Raw genomic sequence first — 20,125 nt, 5'->3', positions numbered from 1 at the left:
GCCCTCTGGTGTTGGCAATGTGTACTAAGTCAGTTGGAACCGGACCTTGTGGTGAACACACTGGAAGGCTGTGCTGCACGAAATTGTTTAAATAAAGACTTATGTCCAAGTCCTTTTCCCACGGCTCCTTAGGAGGAGGTGGTGGGCGGGTGACTGAGGTTAGTCCAAGTATCCTTTCTTTCGAACCATTCTCTTAGCTTAGTAGAGATACGCAAATTGACCTTTCTTTACCACCAAAATTCAAACTTGCCGCCAGTTCATGGGTAGAAGTGGAGGTTGGGTGACTTGGTTAGTTTGGGCAGCCGAAGTGACCTATCTTCCTGCAATTTTCTTAGCTTAGTAGAGATAACCGTGGTGTGATGCATTATCCTATTGGAATTTGAAATTCACCCCGTTTTTCTGGGGGGGGGGGGGGGGGACGTGGCACTTTCCCGCCATTGGCGCCATCTTGGATACACCTGACAACAATGCAGAGTGTGTTCATATGCAGCTTGCCCCAGTACTCACAATGAGCCCCTGAGACAGTGTATTGATCAGTTCTCGAGTAATACCATGGAGGCTGCAGACCATAGCGTACTCATAGGTATGATAGATCATCGTCAATAGTGTCTCACGGTCTCACTCCTTTAGGCAATGGCAAGGGTACGGATCACAAGCACGGGAACTGGTGCAACGTCTCATACTCAATAGATGTACTCCACTAACGCTCTGTCGTGTTTTTCAACCTCGCAGGATCCTACGGAACCTTATGCCGTGTTGCAGAGGTTGGCAAAGAGAAAATAGTGACTGTCGAGAAAAGCAGTAGCACCTCGTACGAAGTATCAAAAGCACGCTGCTGGTACATAATAAGAAGACTGTACATTTGAAGGATACAACATGAACTGTTCAAAATAAATTTTGTATGGCTCTCATGACTTGCTTAGTTCTGATCAGAAACCTCTTTCTCATTACTCTTCTGATCACAAAAAACTGCTATCTATAGGCACACATGTGATAGAGTTGGAAGTAAACTAGCATCATCATTGCAATTTCCATTGTGCCTCCCCCACGGACGAATCTTTGGACCCGCATCTGTCGGTGACTAGTGTAGACGTCATTTTCAAGTCTAATAACATTTTATAGGAGTTTGCGTTGTGTGTATCTGAGGTGGGGCGTGAGGACCAGTCCGGCATTCACCTAGCAGCAGGTGGAAAAGCGCCTAAAAGTCATATCCAAGCTGGCCATCGTCGTTAATCCGCGAGGTGGATTCGATCTGGGGCTGGCTCACCTCCTCGTATTCCGGAAGCGTGAGACTTCGTAATATCGGCTATCCAGGAGGGTCGCGGTTGAGCCGGAATATTTTCTTAAATTATTGAATTGCGTCTGCGACCTCTAGCTGTGGATAAAATTAAAGAGAATTACATTTATTACAGCCATCTGAAAGCTGGCATAACGCTGTCAGAGAAAATATGGCTTTCTAAGAAATAATGCGACGCTTATTTTCAATGAGACGTACTAAACTACACTCATTTAAGGCAGTTTAGCATTTACAATGCCACCTACTTCTTTGCGTGAACACACACACACACACACACACACACACACACACACGCACACGCACTTCAAAAGCAACGAGAACAGCATGCCACATTTAAAAGACCGTAAAATCCCCGAGATTGGCGAAGTTTCACAGAAGCTCGATATACATTGCAGATTTCAATGCGAGATGCTTTTAATAGTTTCTTGCAGAAAATCTGAATCTCGTCGTATGTTAAGAAGACCAGCGGCAAGACACAGTCATTACTTTCTCTGCCTGACAGCGATGGTAGCGTTAGCGACGACAGTGCCACAAAAGTGGAGTTACTAAATACCGTCCTCCGAAATTTCTTCACCAAAGAAGACGAAGGAAATATTCCGGATTTCTAATCAGGAACTGCTGCTGACACTAGTAACTTGGAATAGATATCCTCGGTGTAACGAAGCGACTCAAATCACTTAATAAATGCAAGTCTTCCGGTCCAGATTGTGCACCAGTTAGATTCCCTTCACAGTATGCAGATATGATAGCTTCATACTTACTAATCATATACAACCTATAACATCTATGTACGTACATTGTGCCAAATATGACGTTAACATACAATAAGTATTTCCCTCTGCAAGTAATTCTGAAGTTTGAGTGTGTGTTTACCTAATGGACAGAGGGTATCGAACAAGGGTTGCTGACTATGGCAGTTGATAGAAAGCTGAAAGACTTTAATTTTGTAAGTAATGAAAGTAGCAAAGTTCACGTAAATGAAATACTAAACGGTTGCCAGCCTAATTAGGCATAATACATTGAAACATTAAGTTTAAAGAAAAATAAACATGGATTGCTGAAGAGACTTCCATTAATGCTCGTTTTAAACACTGCAATGGATACACACAACTAACGTACGAACTACGTAGTGGTTAGCAGTAGATAACTTTTTACACAAATCGGCAAACGTAGGGAACTAAATAATACTTCACTCATGGTAATAAAAGTTACTATTGCAATCATTAATTAATTCAGTACTAATTCAACATTAAGATGTTACTAAAGACACACTGGACTGAAATTGGGCATGGAAAGAGTTCTGAGATCAGCTAACACATACATACCACAAATGAAATTAAAGAACCCTCACCTATACTCATTAAGCCTTCATTACCAATGTCACAGATTTCTTTTATTAGCGACCAAAAAAAACTATCTTCAGTTTGACTTTCTTATAGTGGAAAAGAATATAGTGGGGGCCCATAAACTGTCATTTACTCTATAGGTAAATTCTGTACCTACTTCAGAGACAATTGCATTACACTAATGTGGATTTCCAACCCCTCTTGAATTGGTTTATATTTCAACACTATATAGCAATTTACTCAATTAATATTTTCAAATAAAACTTCAGAAATTAGTTCCTAGTAATAGTTACAACAAAGTAAAGTTTCATGAATGTTCAAATTATGTGCCTCTTTCATTACCTGTGAAGCAGGTGGTTTAACTAGTATCATTTATACACTTTAGCACTGAAACTTTGGCACATTCAAAGTAGAAACAAATCACTGATTAGTCAGAAACAAGACACTCGGTCTTTAGCACGTTTAGGATAGGACCCTGCATAGGTTTCATGATCAGGGCAATGTCAACGTTCCAACACATATTTTTATCACTGAAATTATTATTGAAAAAACACACAAATGTTCTGGTCCATACTAAAATACGTATCTGATTTCCTGAAGTTAGCGGAGGAGTGGCGCAATAGTGGTGGAAAGCACGTGGCGGCCATCTGGTCTTACTTCTTGCAGTTTAAGGCTCTTTTCAGATTCCTTCTTGGCTACGTATCAATCATTTCAGAGCCATTCCATAATACAAGAGCAACATATTACAGCCGAAACCACATCCGAGGCAATTTTAACATAAATTGGCTTCCTAATGCCTCACTTGGCACCTACGGTGTTGACTGTACAACTGCGGGCCACTGACTGCCTAATGTGCTCTCTCTCTTGCCGCCCAGATTGACCGCCAATGTCACCTTTTCCCGCGCGCCAAGCCTCTTCCGCAGCGGAGAGGGTTGCCTACACCTTTTCCTTTATATAATACAACTTCCCTGAGTATGAAACAGTATTCAAAGTACAATTTCTCTTTTGCGAGCACACATATTTTATGAAGTTTCATTATTTTTAAACGTTATTAAATCTTTACAATATATACATCATAAACTTCCACTTTCCCTCTGACAGTTCAAAGATCTTAACTAGTACAGAACAATCAATTCATAGTTAAATACACATAATAACACTGTATAAACTACTTACAATCGATAATGATGTTACAAACCATTCGCTCGACGAAAGATCCGTGCCTAAACACTGGAAAATTTCCAGGTGACACCAGTAGTTAAGAAATGAAACAGCAGAAATCCGCTGAATTACGGACTCGTATCACTGACGTCGATCTGCAGTAAGATTTTGGAACGTGTACTGTATTCAGCCATTATGAATTCAAAAAATGGTTCAATTGGCTCTGAGCACTATGGGACTTAACATCTATGGTCATCAGTCCCCTAGAACTTAGAACTACTTAAACCTAACTAACCTAAGGACATCACACAACACCCAGCCATCACGAGGCAGAGAAAATCCCTGACCCCGCCGGGAATCGAACCCGGGAACCCGGGCGTGGGAAGCGAGAACGCTACCGCACGACCACGAGATGCGGGCCATTATGAATTACCTCGAAGGAAACGATCTATTGAAAAATAGTCGGCATGGATTCTGAAAAATATCGTTCTTGTCCAACACATCTAGTTGTTTATTCTCTTGAAGTTAAGAGTGCTATCGACAGGAGATCTCGAATTGATTCCGTATTTCTGGACTTCCAAAAGGTTTTTGATACCGCTCTTCACAAGCGGCTTCTAATCAAAGGACGTATCTGTAGCCGCCTGCTTAGCTGAGTGGTAACGCGCTTGCTTTCCCTGCAGCGTGCCCGGCTAAGGTTCCCGGTCGGGTTGCAGATTTTCTCCGCTCGTGGATTCTGTGTTGTGTTGCCCTCATCATTCCATCCTCTTCGCCGACTCCCAAGTCGCCCAGGGCGGTGTCGACTGAAATAAGAGTTGCACCCGGCAGCCGAATTTCTCCGTATGGGGCCTCCCAGCCAATAATACCATACACTCTTTTTTTTTTTTTTTTTTTTTGTATCTATGGAGTGTGGTCTCAGTTGTGCGACTGACTTCGTGATTTACTGCCAAAAAGGTCACAGTTCGTAGAAACTGAGGGAAAGTCATTGAGTAAAACGGAAGTAATATCTGGCGTTCGCCAAGGAAGTGATATGGACCCCTTGCTGTTGCTGATGTCTACAAAAGATTTGGATGGGCCAACTTATATTGTTCGTAGATTATACTGTCGTTTGTCATCAGAAGATTAAAAAAAATTGTAAAATGATTTAGGGAAAATCTCTGTATGACACGAAAAGTGGCAACTGTCCCCAACGCCAACTTGTGCAGAATCAGCTGCTCATCGGCGTCCGCTCCCCACCCTCGCGACCGGAACCACTCCTCCCAGCAGCGCCAGACAGGCAACAGACGGCGCGACCGAAAGGCCGAAAGATAGCACGGCTGAGCAATTATACAGACATTGCTCTCGAGACCAGTTCTGTGCGTAAGGGCTGAAAACAACCAGTGACCTCTATAAGGATCTGCCATCTTACGTAGCGTAAATTACGGTTATCGCAATCACCTACAGTTTTTGGATTAAGCTCAGAGGTTAATACGATCGATCATCTAGAGAAAGTTGAAATGCCACCTTATCTGTATGCAGTGCGAAGCATCTGTGACCGAAAAGAAGCAGATATTACTTTTATGTACGGTGTGTGACAGGCCGCAGACATTGGCGTGTCGAGCTACGGGGAGTTGGCACCGTACTCGAGCCTGTGGGACCACCATCACCACCACCACCACCACCACCACCACCGGCACGCGGGGGCGGCGGGCGTGGCAGGCCCAGGAGCCATGGTGGGCTACCCGGGCGCGCACCCTGACCTCATCGGCTTCGCGTCCGAGCTGTGGTCGGCCGCGCCGCAGCACCGCGCGCAGTGCATGCTGCAGCAGAGGTGACTACTCGTGCCCACCAGGAAAGGGGCGTGTAGGCGCTGCACTCATCCAGTCTCTTCCGAGTGCTTACATTTATGAAACTGATTGTATTACACGTAGCTGGTTTGAACAGGAAGAAAAGGATACAAAAATTTGTTCTGAATAATTCAATGATTTAAGCAAATAAAATAGCAGTGGCTGGTAATAAAACACGAAGGAAGTCCCGCAGGGCTTGATTTTTGGTCGACTCCTATTCCTTATATACACTCTAAGACAAAAAAAAAAAAAAAAGACGGACCACTAAGGCACTATCCGAAAGGGTCTGAAAGAGGTAGACGTGATGTACATGTACAGACAAACAACTGATTACAACTTCGGAAAAATTGGATGACTTATTCGAGAGAAAGAGCGTCACAAATTGAGCAAGTCAATAAAGTGTTGGTCCACCTCGAGCCCTTATTGAAGCAGTTGTTCTGCTTGGCATTCATTGATAGAGTTTTTGGATGTCCTCCTGGCGATACCGTGCCAAATTACGTCCAGTCGGGGCGTTAGACCGTCAGAATTACGAGCTGTTTGGAGGACCGTGTCCATAAGGATCCAAACGCTCTACACTGGGGAGAGATTCGACGACCTTCCCGACCAAGCTGGGTTTTGGAAGCACCCAGACGTGTACTAAAAACTCTGTGAGCAGAAGGGCGTTATGTTGCTGAAATGTAAGCCTGGGATGGCTTAGCACGGCAACAAAATGGGACATAGAATATGGTCGACGTACCGTTGTGCTGGAAGGTTGCCGTGGATGACAACCGGAGTCCCGGAATGGCTCCTCAGACCGTCACTCCTGTACAATTGGAAACAGTCAGGTTGCGGTCCCGCCGCGTCTTCAGACACTCTTCGGCCTGGATTCTCGTTGTCTTCAGGGATGAGTCACAACTCCAACTCAGACCCCATGACCAGCGAAGACATGTCTGGAGACACCCCGGGATGCCAACGTGACTGGCACCCGCCATACGGCCAGACAACCAGGAATGATGGTCTGGGGTGCCATTTATTTTCTTGGGCTGTCACCCTTACAGCACAGCGGTACATCGACGATATTTTACGTCCCGTTTTCTTACCCTTCATGGTAAACCGTTTTAGGCTTACATTTCAGCAAGATAATGCACTCCCACATACGGCAAGAGTTTCTACTGCTCGTGTTCCTGCTTGCCAAACCCTACCTTGGCCGGCAAGGTCGCCGAATCTCTCGCCAACTGAGAAAGTTTGGAGCATTATGAGCAGGGCCCTCCGACCAGCTCGGAATTTTGACCATCTAACGCGTCAGTTGGACATAATTCGGCACGATATCCCTCAGGAGGACATCCAACAACTGTATCAATCGATGGTAAGCCGAGTAACTGCTTGCATAAAGGCCAGATGCGGACCAACGCGTTATTGACTTGTTCAGTTTGTGAAGCTCTTCTTTCTCTTGAAGAAATCATCGCTTTTTTTCGAAACTGTAGTCGTGTACATCACATCAACCGATTTCCGTACTTTTTTTTGTCTTATAGTTCTCGTGAATAAACTTTCCAGCTCCCGTACATCGAATAAAATCAGTACTTCTTAAGACTATGATTACATAAGCGATAAAATTAATCCTGTTAGAGAGAAACAAACAAGAAGAAACTGTTAATAACGTTTTTCAAATGATTAGAAAACTTTTCACCGTAACTGGACTCTACCGTTTTCTTTTTCTTTTTTTAAAAAAAGAACTTCGTATTGTTTGGTTCAGTTAAACCACTAGTATACCATAAGAAATTGATGTAGCACATGAGCAGGAATCAGTAAATAGGACAGGACGTCACAACCGTTTGGGTGTAGATATCGACGAAAATTTGCATTGAAAGAATCGTATTACTGCGATGCTCAAACATCTAAGTTCAGCAGTCGTTGCTCTTCGTATAATTGCTAATATTGGGAACAAACAAGTAAACATTTTAACATATTGTGCATACTTCCACTCACTGTCTTCTGATATTATCTGAGGCAACTCACCATTTAGCTCGAAAGTACAGATAGCACAAAAGTGAGACGAGCAGCAGGAGTAACATGTGATGTTACCGACAGTCATCTTGTAGACGCCTCTTCAAGTAGTTGGGCATTTCAACCGTCCCTTCAAAATCTGAATATTGACTAATAAAATTCGTCATAAATAGTCAGTCACAATTTAGAAGAATATTAGTTAAGGTCCACAGCTACAACACTGGAAGAAAATATGACCTGCATTACTCATTGTTAAAGCTGTCAGTTTCTCAGAAAGGGATTAAGTCTGCAGCCGTAACAACCTTTATTCATTTTCCCAATGACATAAAATTGTTGACAAGCAGCAAAGAAAATTTTAAATCTCGCCTAATTCATTTCTTCTAAACAAATCCTATTTCATAGACAAATATTTATTAAAAACTGGTGGCATGCTTAGCTGAAAAACAGGTTGAAATAAGGAGTTGTTCTCAAATTTGTCTGTCAGTAGGTATGGCTATGCTTGCCCTTATTAAACTTACCCCAGCATACTATTTAGTAGCCCGTATTGCGTATACCCTCACACTTCAAGAAGAATGTAGTAATTCCAATTCCAAAGAAAACAGTTGCTGACAGATGTGAAAATTACCCAACTATCAGTTTAATAAGTCATGGTTGCAAAATGCTAACACGAATTTTTCACAGAAGAGTGGAAAAACTGATAGAAGCTGACCTCGGAGAAGATCAGTTTGGATTAAGGAGGAATGTAGGAGCACACGATGCAATACTGATCCCACGACTTGTGTTAGAAGACAGATAAAGGAAAGGCAAACCTGCATTTATAGCACTTGTAGACTTGGAGAGAGCTTTTGACAATGTTGACTAGAATGCTCCCTTTGATATTCTGAAGGTAGCGGGGGTAAAATACAGGGAGCGAAATGCTATTTACAACTTGCGCGGAAAGCAGACGGCAGTTATAGGAATCGAGGGGCATTACAGGGAATCCGTAGTTGCGAAGACAGTGAAGTAGGGTTGTAGCCCATCCCTGATATCATTCAATACGTACATTGATCAAGCAGTAAAGGAAACCAAAGAGAAAGCTGGAATAGGAACTAATGTTCAGGGAGCAGAAATAAAAACTTGAAGTTTGCCGATGACGTTGTAATTCTATCAAAGACAGCAAAGGACTTGGAAGGGCCGCTGAACGGAAGGGACAGTGTCTTGAAAGAAGGAATGAGATGAGCACCAACAAAAGAAAAACAAGGATAATAGAATGTAGCCGCATTAAATCAGGTGACGCCGAGGAAATTAGATTAGGAAACGACACATAAAGTAGTAGATGAGTTTTACTATTTGGGCAGCAAAATAACTGATGGCCGAAGTAGAGAGCATATAAAAAGACTGGCAATGGTAAGAAAAGCATTTCTGAAGAAGATAAATTTATTAACATCGACTATAGATTTAGGTGGTAGGAAGTCTTTTCTGAAGGTATTTGTCTGGAGTGTAGCCATGTATGGTAGTGAAAGAGTGACGATAAACAGTTTAGACAAAAAGAGAATAGAAGCTTTCGAAATGTGGTGCTACAGAAGAATGTTGGAGATTAGGTGGGTAGATTACGTAACTATTAAGGAAGTACTGAACAGAATTGGGGAGACAAGAAATTAGTGGCACAGCTTGACCAAAGAAGGGATCGGTTGATAGTACACATTCTGCGACGTCAAAGGATGACCAGTTTAGTAATGGAGGGCAGTGTGGGGGCTAAAAATCGTAAAGGGAGGCCAAGAGATGAACACAGTAAGCACATTCAGAAATATGTAGGTTGCAGTAGTTATTTGGAAATGAAGGGGCTCGCACAGAACAGAGTAGCATGGAGAGCTGCATCGAACCAGACTTCGGATCGATGACAACAACAACAACAATCGTTTATATCTAGTCTGTAAACTGACTCATTCCATATCATTTCGATAAAAACCGTGCAAATGTTCTAAGGAACATGTAATTAACAGAAAAGCATCAATCTCTACGCTGATGGTGTTCAGCGACACGTTCAATTAAAGCTACTGAAGCTGTCACAGAATGTCAGTCAGCTTGAAAATTTGGGGCGGAAATGGAGAGTAAAATCAACACTCAGCGAAAGCCATCTTATCACATGCCTGGCCCATCGTAAAACTCCAAATAGGGTAGAAGATCACAAATACACTCTAGAGGCGAGATATAAAAATCGATAAAATTAGCGCAATAACTAGGAATATTCATCTTGAGCTTGAAGCTCTTCTGTCCGTGTTGGCTTACATATTGATTTGTTTTCGGAGAGGGTCCACCTTGAGCAAAACACAATTTTTTCTTTTTATTGCCCAAACATGTTTCGCTGAAGTTTCAGCAACATTGGAAGGTCTTTATCTTCTATAAAACAGGAAAATTGCTTTTTAATACTGGTACAAATATAAATTTAAGTTTTTTAAGACAATATTTACATATTTGAAAAACAGACACAATTTTTATATATAGTGACGAGGTATATATATATAAAGTTATCTCTGTTTTTCAAATATGTAAATTTATATTTGTACCAGTAGTAGAAAGATTGTGTGTCTGCGTGTGTGTGTGTGTGTGTGTGTGTGTGTGTGTGTACATGTGTGTGTTTGCAATATGTTTCACTTACTTAGTCTAGTTTCCCTATTATGTGAAGAAAAACTGAAACACACACACACACACACACACACACACACACACACACACAAAATCTTCCACGTTGTATAAGTTAATGGTAGACATAACCATAACATGTCCAGTCGTAAATTTTCGAAGTAAATAATTGTTCTAAATTAAGTTCTATATGGTTTGCAGATGAGACAAACCGTGAAACAAAACAACTGCATTAAATTACATAAAATCCAGGAAATCCACAGCATGTGATGACAAGGTATATAAACAAATTTTTGTCTGATTTTCAAATACGTAAATACTGTCTTTAAAAGCTCAAATTTATATTTGTACCGGTACTGAAAAGCATTTTTCTGTTTTATAGAAGATAACAAAAAGCTCTCTCATGATGCTGAAACTCCAGCGGAGCATGTCTGGGGAATAAAAATAAAAATAAAAAATTGTGTTCTGCTCAAGGCGGACCCTCCCTAAAACAGATCAGCTAGGAATATTATTCGACTAAGCACTATGAGAACCTTTACATGGACTCCCAAATCGAATAGTCTGCAAAATGCTATTCCAATGTAGGTTCTAGTTGGTTCATATAAACACTCCAGTACTGATTTTTGTAAATGTGGCTGCCAGATTTCAGCTCGTACAATCGGTTTATGCTTTATGTTTACTCTGCTTCTTTTGAGCCATGACTGAGTTATTAACTGGATACCTGATTTGTAAAATGTTTGTTAACGTTGACGAGATGATTTTGTGTGGAGTGAAACAAAACAAGATGTACTGTACTGACCAGGAAGTTATTCAATTGAAGAAAAGCAAGTTCCATCTTTATTAGATGGGAAGAAATACGTAGGGTAACGTTGCTGTCGATGGGCTGGCTCGATTTCGCTGCGGGTATTGACAATAAGTGCATTCTAAAGGACATTAAGTGTAACCCGTTTTGCAAAAGTTTTTCACAGTTTCATCAACAGTGAATAATTATGTCTTCTGTGGTTAATATAGTGAAATGCAAAAATATTCAAGCTACGTTGGGAATAAAATATTTGTTACAACACCCGAGGATTTTATTACACATTTTCTTTTGGTGGCCCATCGATAGTAACCTTCCCCTAAATACAGATATATTCACTAAATTAGAAAAATCGAACCACTTGGCAACAACTTCATATCCTGCGTCAATTGCTATACCCACTGCAGCTTTTGGTTGTCAAGACTCTCCTACAAGCATGATCTGATGAAACAAACAAACGTTCATTCGGTGCGCAGGAATGGGGATATATCTTCACTCCGTCGGAACTTTTCTAGCCATTCAGAGCCTCCAAAATGTTTGAGTGCAGTAATCACTTTGCACTTTTTCCTGCTTTGCGCGTGATGTAGGTAGGTGTAACAAAATAACTTCGCTCTCACTATTTGGCGTGGATAGGATTTTCAAGGACCTCTCCTTGAAGGAACTCTTCTTCCTCCTCCACATCTTCCTAAAGGGTTCACAGACATTTGTGAGGAAATTGTACTCTCTCTGTATTAAAAAATCCCGAAGGGCTTGTAATCTCACTTCACCGGGTTCATGAAATCTGAACAACTGTTTTGGGGAGGCAATTCTTATAAACAATTCATGTTCTTAAAACGGATTCAGGCGCAACTTGTAAGCACAACTGCGCAAAATTGGTATCCGACTTTCGATTTTTGCCTTCCATGAGGTGTCTATCTATCTATATTCGAATCCCGCTCCAGCTACTGCCGGGTCTGGGTGCTGACGAGTCCTCTCTATTTGGCTCGGTCCTTCCACCACTTTTCTTCCTCCACTTGCTGCCAGGTCACACCTCTCCTTTCAACAGATATTCTCACTCCCATTTTCCACCGTGTTCTTGGGCGCCCTCTAGGTCTTTTCCCATTCATCTTTAGTTCTTCCATAATTTTGGGGAGTCTCTGCCCATGCATCCTCTTAACATGCCCATACCATCTTAATCTCTTTCTTTCAATTTTTTCTCTCATACTTTCTTGTTTGATGTCCTTTCTAATCTCTACATTCCTTACTTTGTCCATTCTTGTTTTTCCCTTAACTGCTCTGAGAAATTTCATTTCCCCTGCTTGCAGTCTGCTCCAGTCCCTTTCTGTCATTGTCCCTGTTTCTCCACCATAGGTGACAATAGGGATGTAATAATTCTTATACATAAGGAGTTTTGCTCTTTCTGAAACTTCATTATTCCAAATCAGATATTTTATTGTTTGGTAGAAATTGCCTCCTTTCTGTAACCTCCTATTAATTTCGTTAGTTATTCTTCCATCCCTGGATATTTCACTCCCTAAATAAGTGAAACTTTCTACCACTTTGAGGGGTTCTCCATTCAAGGTAATATTTCCATTGATTCCTTTCTCTCTTCCAAATACTATTACTTCACTCTTATCTTTATTTATTTTTAATCCATACCTTTTCATTATTTCCTTCCACGCATCGAGCTGTAACTGTACATCTACCTCTTTATCACCCCATATTACCATATCATCTGCAAAAATCATCTTTTTGTCTTTTTCTTTTACTATATCTTTAACTGCCCTATTCATTCCCCCCATCACAACATTAAAAAGCGCAGGAGATGGAATACTTCCTTGCTTAAGTCCTTGTCTTATTTCGAAGTATTCAGAGTCCGCCAATGGTGTTCTAATTCTACAATTGTGGCCTCTGTACATTGTCTTTATAACATTAATGTATCCATCTTCTATATCTATCTTCTTCAGTTCTTCCCAGAGTCTTTCCCTGTCAACTGAGTCATATGCCTTTTCTATGTCTATAAAAATCATTATCACCCTTTTGTTATACTCCCAACTTTTTTCCATCAGTTGACGGATAGAAAATATCAGATCGATCGTGCTCCTTCCTTTCCTAAACCCATGCTGTTCTTCACTCAGCTCCTTTTCTATCTTTTCACTTATTCGATTTAGTAAAATTCTTTCAAAAATCTTGGCTGTATGACTCATTAGGGTTATTCCTCTGTAGTTTTTACAAAGTCTTTTGTTGCCTTCCTTGAAGATGGGAACAATGTCTCCTGTTCTCCAGTCGTCAGGTATTGTACTATTTCTCCACACGCTTGATAGTACTCTATACAGCCACTGCATTCCCACTGGACCTGCTGCTCTTATCACGTCCACTGATACTTCATCAGGTCCTGGGGCTTTCCCCCCATTCATCTTCTTCACAGCTTTTTCCATTTCTTCCCGTGTAATTTGTCCTAATTGTGCTTCCCAACTTCTCTCAATTTCTCCATTATTTGTTGTTTCCTCATGTACCTGCTCCTCAGCCTTTACCAGCTTCTTAAAATGTTCTTTCCAGAGATCTTTTATATTCCCTGGATCTTCAATAATGGTACCGTCCTCTGTTTCCATCTTTACTGGTACTTCAGAAGCCTTCCTTTTATTTTTCATCATTTTATAGAACATTTTCTTATTGCTCTTTACATCTTCTTCAAGTTTTTTTGTAAACTCTTCCCATGCCTTTTTCTTTGCTGTTTCCACTATTTCTTTGCACTTCTTCTTTTCCTCTATATATCTTTTATGGTCTTCGTCATTTTTAGTTTTCCACCATTTTCTCCATGCTCCATTTTTTTCTTCTAACTGCTTGGATTGTGTTATCATCCCACCAACTTGTCTGTCTTATTTTTTCCTTACCAGATGTTCTGCCACATACTTTTTGTGCTGCTTCGACTAAAGTGTCTTTGAATAAACTCCATTCTTTTTCTACATCGCAGAAAACTTCTTTTGGAAATTTTTGTGTTATTAATTCTCTGTACTTCCCAGCACATTCACTGTCCTTCAATTTCCAATCCCGTATCCTCATCACTTTCTTCTGTTTTCTATTTTTCAGACACTGATTCATTTTCCATTGTCCCACCAGTAATCTATGGTCTCCATCTGCACTCACACTTGGAATTACCTTCACATTTGTTACTTTCTCTCCCCATTCCCTATCTACTAGAATATAATCAATTACACTCTTCGTTCTTCCATCCCAACTGTATCTGGTGATAACATGACTTTCTCTCTTCATAAACCAGCTGTTTGCTATTTTCATTCCACTCCTCTGGCACAAATCCAGGAGTCTTTCCCCTTCTTCATTTCTGCCTCCATATCCAAAAATCCCAATACTTGCTCAAATCCCTATCTGTCTTTGCCTACCTGTGCATTAAAATCTCCCATCACTATATTAGCACTCTCTATATGGTTTTCTAACACATTTTCAAAGTCCATCTTCTCTTCTTCGCTACATCCCACTTGAGGTGCATAAATCTGGATTACTTTTAGTGTTTCTTTTTGGAATCTCAGGTTTAAGATTATGACCCTGTCTGAGGTGTGTCACGTTGAAATGTAGTTAGTAGCAATTAAAATAGTATGATGTCGAATTATGTTAGTAAAACGTTAAGCCTTCCTTCTGTTGTATTGTATGGAACTGGGGACCTAGAAACGACGGAGAGGCTTCGTCCCCGCCCTAGCCCGCAGTGGTACACAACGCGACAACAGGCTACAGCAGTCCACCCACCCCACCGCCATCCCACACCGAACCCAGGATTATCGTGCGGTTCGGGCCCCAGTGCCGGCGACCGGCACGCCTTCCCGCCCGGAAAGCAGTGCGTCAGACCGCACGGCTAACTGGGCGGGCTTCAATCTTCCTTACTTAAACAGAACACAAACTTTTCACCTTACACACATAAAAATGTCGTTCGCCTTGTAAAATAAGGAGCAACAGCCTTCATAAATATAAGGCGTAGTCAAATGAAAACGAGACAGGTGAAAAAAAGTGAACTCTTTATTATTTCAAAAGTAATCACCGTAACTGTTAATACATTTACCCCACTCTGACACAAGATGGTCAATACTTCCAGTGGAAAAATGTTTTCTGTTGCCTAGGGAACCATGATTGTACCTGTGCGTGCACCTCTACGTCCGAAAAAAAAAAAAAAAAAAATGTGTGAGGAGAGATCGGGACTTTGTGGAGGACGTGTAAGGGCTTCCCACCGAAACTTCTGCAGCGTACTCGAAACAACCTCGGTAGCGTGAGCCAACAATATGGGGGTTGTGAGTCCACCTTGACGCAAAACACTGTTTGTTATTTGTTTATGTATTTATTCCCAAACTAGTTTCAGGGACAATATCGCCATCATCAGTGGGTTCTTTAAATCCTATTTATTGTAGATTGATCTATAAATCAAAAGAAATTTACAAGTTCATTTGTGAAACGACATCCCCTCAAGATCTCCAATTTATTACCGCTAATTTCAACAGTTAACGTGTTTTTTATGCTAAACATCATCTAAGCAGACGCCATTACATCATCGTCATCCACTGCAGCCATTCTACAAGAAACTTTGATGAGAAACCAGAAATAGCCTACATTGAATCCTAAATGAAAGGAAATTGATAAGTTTATGTGTGAAATCGTGTTCCTTGAAAACCTCAAATTTAATCCATTGGCAGATCTCGAATTTCAGTGTCTAATGCAATTTTTTTGTACCAAAATATCGGTTAAGCAAATGCCATGTCTTTTTATTTTCAGTGCGTATTTCCATTATGCATCGTTAATTATATTCAGTAGTTTACAATAAAACTCATTTTACAAAACTGTTGAGGCTTACAAGGATGCCCCTTGTTGGCACTTGGCCTGTTGGGTTTTGTCTCGGTATCTTCGACCGATGCTTATTTCACTATTTTTCTGGTGTTTCGCCAGGACGAGTAGCTAGCACTATTTAAGGTTCTCCCTCCATTCTGGTGGGGGACTGGACTTCCCGTGTCACTCAAATTCGCTCACCAAGAAAGCTCGTTTCATCGTGTCGTCTTCCGCCAGCAATGAAGGATGAACCAATTACTCGTGTGCGCGAAACGTCATAAAAATCGTTAAACAGATGTCAGATGAAGATCCTGAGACAAAAGCCAGCAGCCAGTATGTCAAAAGTAATTAAACTGAAACTTTTGCTTAGTCCTGTAATTACTTAATTCAGAAACTATAATTGTGCAAATAACACTTCCAGCCTCCTCGTGTTATGTGCAGATTCGGGTCTCACTCGGCCGTATCGGGTACAGCAGCTAGCACGGGTAGCCACAAGAAACCTCGCCGGCGGGTGGCCACCATGGCGCAACGCAGAGCCGCCAACATCCGAGAGCGTCGTCGCATGTTCAACTTGAACGAGGCGTTCGACAAGCTGCGACGCAAGGTGCCGACATTCGCGTACGAGAAACGCCTGTCACGCATCGAGACGCTGCGGCTGGCCATCACGTACATCTCGTTCATGAGCGAGCTACTGACGGGCGGCGTGGGTGCCGGTGCAGGCGCAGCCGCCGCCAAAGTGTGCGCGCCAGCCGACTGTGCGCGTGGGGCTTCCCCGCTCTACTCGGCGGGGACTCCCCGCGACTACCTGCCGTACTCGCTGGTGCGCCAGGTGAAGCACGTGGCCGCCAACTAACGCCGTCTCACCCGCTCAGCAGCCGGGCGCGCCAATCTGAGTGCGCTCGACTCACCCACCGGAATACAGAACCCTGCTATCGAGTGAATCTCGGCGTGGGTGCCGGTGCAGGCGCAGCCGCCGCCAAAGTGTGGGCGCCAGCCGACTGTGCGCGCGGGGCTTCCCCGCTCTACTCGGCGGGGACTCCCCGCGACTACCTGCCGTACTCGCTGGTGCGCCAGGTGAAGCACGTGGCCGCCAACTAACGCCGTCTCACCCGCTCAGCAGCCGGGCGCGCCAATCTGAGTGCGCTCGACTCACCCACCGGAATACAGAACCCTGCTACCGAGTGAATCTCTGGACTCTTCGGATATGATGAGAGGAACTTGGACACCGGATTTTTCCCCTAACTCACGTTTACCATAATCAGTGTTACATCGAGAGCAATTATCGTTGAAATGACTAACGCACGTACATCATTACCAAGGATTAAAAAAAAATGTTCAAATGTGTGTGAATTCCCAAGGGACCAAACTGCTGAGGTCATCGGTCCCTAGACATACACACTACTTACACTAACTTATGCTAAGAACACACACACATTCATATACCGAGGGAGAACTCGAACCTCCGGCGGGAGAGGCCGCGCAATCCGTGACATAGTGCCTCTAAACGCGCGACCACTCAGTGTGGCACCAAGGATACCTGAAGGCAATAGAAGACTAAATCATTTAATTTATTTACTTATTCATTTATTTATCCTGGCACGACTAGGGCCATTATACCCTCCCTTACATCTAACCACACTCTTCATACTCTACATTATATTCATTGTGATGCACATGTTATAAATAGTCTCCCATATAGTATGGAGCCTATCAATAGGAAAGAGTTAGAACATAAACAGCGTAAACAGTAATAGCTAGAGCAGAAAACAGGATTTACATTCATCTATGACCACTCATATACTATAGATAAAGGCAGGTAGATTTAAGGTGTGGGCTCTGGCAGCAGTGGATCTGTATGAAGGTGTGGGAGATGGGAGTGAAAGAGAAACGTGATACAACAGAAGTAATGAACAGTGTGTGAAAGGAAGTGAAAGAGAAAGTAAGAGAGAAATAACCTTTACTAGGAGAAGATGTGAATATTTGCTTTGCTGTCTGACAAAGAGAAATGACTATGTAACCATATGTTACTGTTTAAGGTAAAGTTCTGATATTGACAAAATTAGGTGCTTCCGATTCTTCTTAAAAACAGCAGTACGCTGAATTGTTCACGGGATGTGAAGTACCTTGTTGCAGAAGTGGGGCAGCAGCAAAATGGAGAAGGGATTTGTAAAAGTTGTTCTTTTATGACTGGGCACAGATAGAAACTTTTTCTTGCAGTTATTGTGAGATGATAGGTATGTGAACTGTGGTACAAAGTACTGGAATACGCCCAGATTGGAGAGGCAATGAAGTAAACATACGCATCGTTAGTCACTAACTTGGCTGACTGCAACTGCCCTAATGAGCGTACGACACACGCACAATGTCAAATGCGTGGATGTTGTAGATACAAGTACATCGTTACACCACTATTATGCCAGTGTTGGATACATCGTGATAGTGGAGGTCCGGCAGAACGAACTTCTACAGTTAACGTTTCATGTCTTGTCGAAGTATGTTCAGAAACTTATGCAGAGCATAAAGGCAATCAAAATTCTTCCTGGACATAACGAAAATATTTTCTTCCTGGCTCAGGTGCTCATCCAAAGTTACACCCACGTTCTTCGACGTTTCTTTATTAAAGCTATCAAACAACGGAACTTTCCGCCGAAGATGCTTGGTAGTATTTGAATGATTATAAGGTGTGTTGTCAACGCGCTGTACTGAATTTTTCTTTTCCTTTTCAGAGAATACACATATTTTGAGAGAGAAAGTGTTGTACTGTCCCGAAACTTGGCATCTACAATACATTTACAATGTTAATTATCCTGCTTTAAATCGTTTCCAAATAATGAACTGTGATTCTCACTCACCCACGATATTTCACTTTGCACCAGATTTCCATTGCTCAATACTCAGAGCATATGTTTCTCCGAGTCGCTTGATTAGTACAATGTGGCCACTATTCGTTCGATGTTCAGATGCTACTGGAGGCAGAAAGATTATCCCCGCCGGCCTGGTTGTTGTTTGTAGTCAAGCGGTCTACTGACTGAGCAACTCTTCCGTCAAGTCGACATAGATTGACAAATGACACGTCGTCGACAAACAATAACTACTGCGTCAGGCTGTTTACGATTTATGATTTGTTTTACGGCCGTCTTCGAAATAAATTTAGACCTCACAGAGCATAAACAGATTGATAAAAGCGCAAAAATAAGACTCAGACGACAGATGCTAGCTTCTGAAACAAATTACTGACAAAGTAAAATTACATTTATCTCATTTTGACTTTCATAAAGGAGTTACTTCAGTTTTACCCCTATTTTGAAGTATTTGGAAAGACAAAATCAATGTTTATTGTGATTTTAGACCTCTACCCGCTGTTCAGGTATTTTAATCATGCTGTTAGGAACTACGCCCATCGGCTATTGCGTGAGGCGAAGACAAGTAAGCTATGTACAAATAAACCTTCACCAACAAGTAAATAGTTCAGTTATATATGTTGCTAATATTAACACGGGTTCATTATTTCTGCAAGCCGCACATCTTACTCGCATCAAGCATCTTTTTCGTTATGTAAGTGTTGAAGGGAGGATTTTAACTGACGTCGTGTGGCGCTTCACAAACATTGAAGCAAAGATACCGAAATGGCTGAAAAAAGTAGCGTGCAGATAAAGTGGCACTTCTACTGTCTTGAGCTAGGAGACGATCAGCGGTAGTAACCCATGAGTTTAATCGACAAACTGGAGGCGGATGTGGTGTGAAGACCAAAATTTACGTCAAATATGACAGATTCATTTGCAGGTCACCGATCGTGCTTTGCACTTACACACACAGTTGGTCTCGATTGCAATGTCTTTATTATTCTACATCTACATCTACATCAACATTGATACTCCGCAAGCCACCCAACGGTGTGTGGCGGAGGGCACTTTACGTGCCACTGTCTTTACCTCCCATTCCTGTTCCAGTCGCGTATGGTTCGCGGGAAGAACGACTGTCTGAAAGCCTCCGCGCTCTAATCTCTCTAATTTTACATTCGTGATCTCCTCGGGAGGTATAAGTAGGGGGAAGCAATATATTCGATACCTCATCCAGAAACGCACCCTCTCGAAACCTGGCGAGCAAGCTACACCGCGATGCAGAGCGCCTCTCTTGCAGAGTCTGCCACTTGAGTTTATTAAACATCTCCGTAACGCTATCACGGTTACCAAATAACCCTGTGACGAAACGCGCCGCTCTTCTTTGGATCTTCTCTATCTCCTCCGTAAGACCGATCTGGTACGGATCCCACACTGATGAGCAATAC

The 20,125-nt window shown here is 42.1% G+C and overlaps 1 protein-coding gene across 1 annotated transcript in view; it reads left to right on the top strand.

Annotated features, from left to right (window-relative positions):
* The window catches only part of LOC124556441 (heart- and neural crest derivatives-expressed protein 1-like), a 79,791-nt gene extending 63,101 nt beyond the window's left edge, over nt 1-16,690 (top strand). The window contains exons 2-3 of the mRNA XM_047130391.1: nt 5,379-5,611; nt 16,279-16,690. Of these exons, the coding sequence (XP_046986347.1) occupies nt 5,379-5,611; nt 16,279-16,690 (645 nt within the window). The remainder of the gene's footprint in view (nt 1-5,378; nt 5,612-16,278) is intronic.
* The last annotated feature ends 3,435 nt before the right edge of the window (nt 16,691-20,125 follow it).

The sequence above is a fragment of the Schistocerca americana genome, chromosome X (assembly GCF_021461395.2).
Source record: "Schistocerca americana isolate TAMUIC-IGC-003095 chromosome X, iqSchAmer2.1, whole genome shotgun sequence".
Classification (NCBI taxonomy): Eukaryota; Metazoa; Arthropoda; class Insecta; order Orthoptera; family Acrididae; genus Schistocerca; species Schistocerca americana.
Note: the sequence above shows the minus strand (reverse complement) of the source record. Positions and strands in the feature narration are given on the sequence as shown.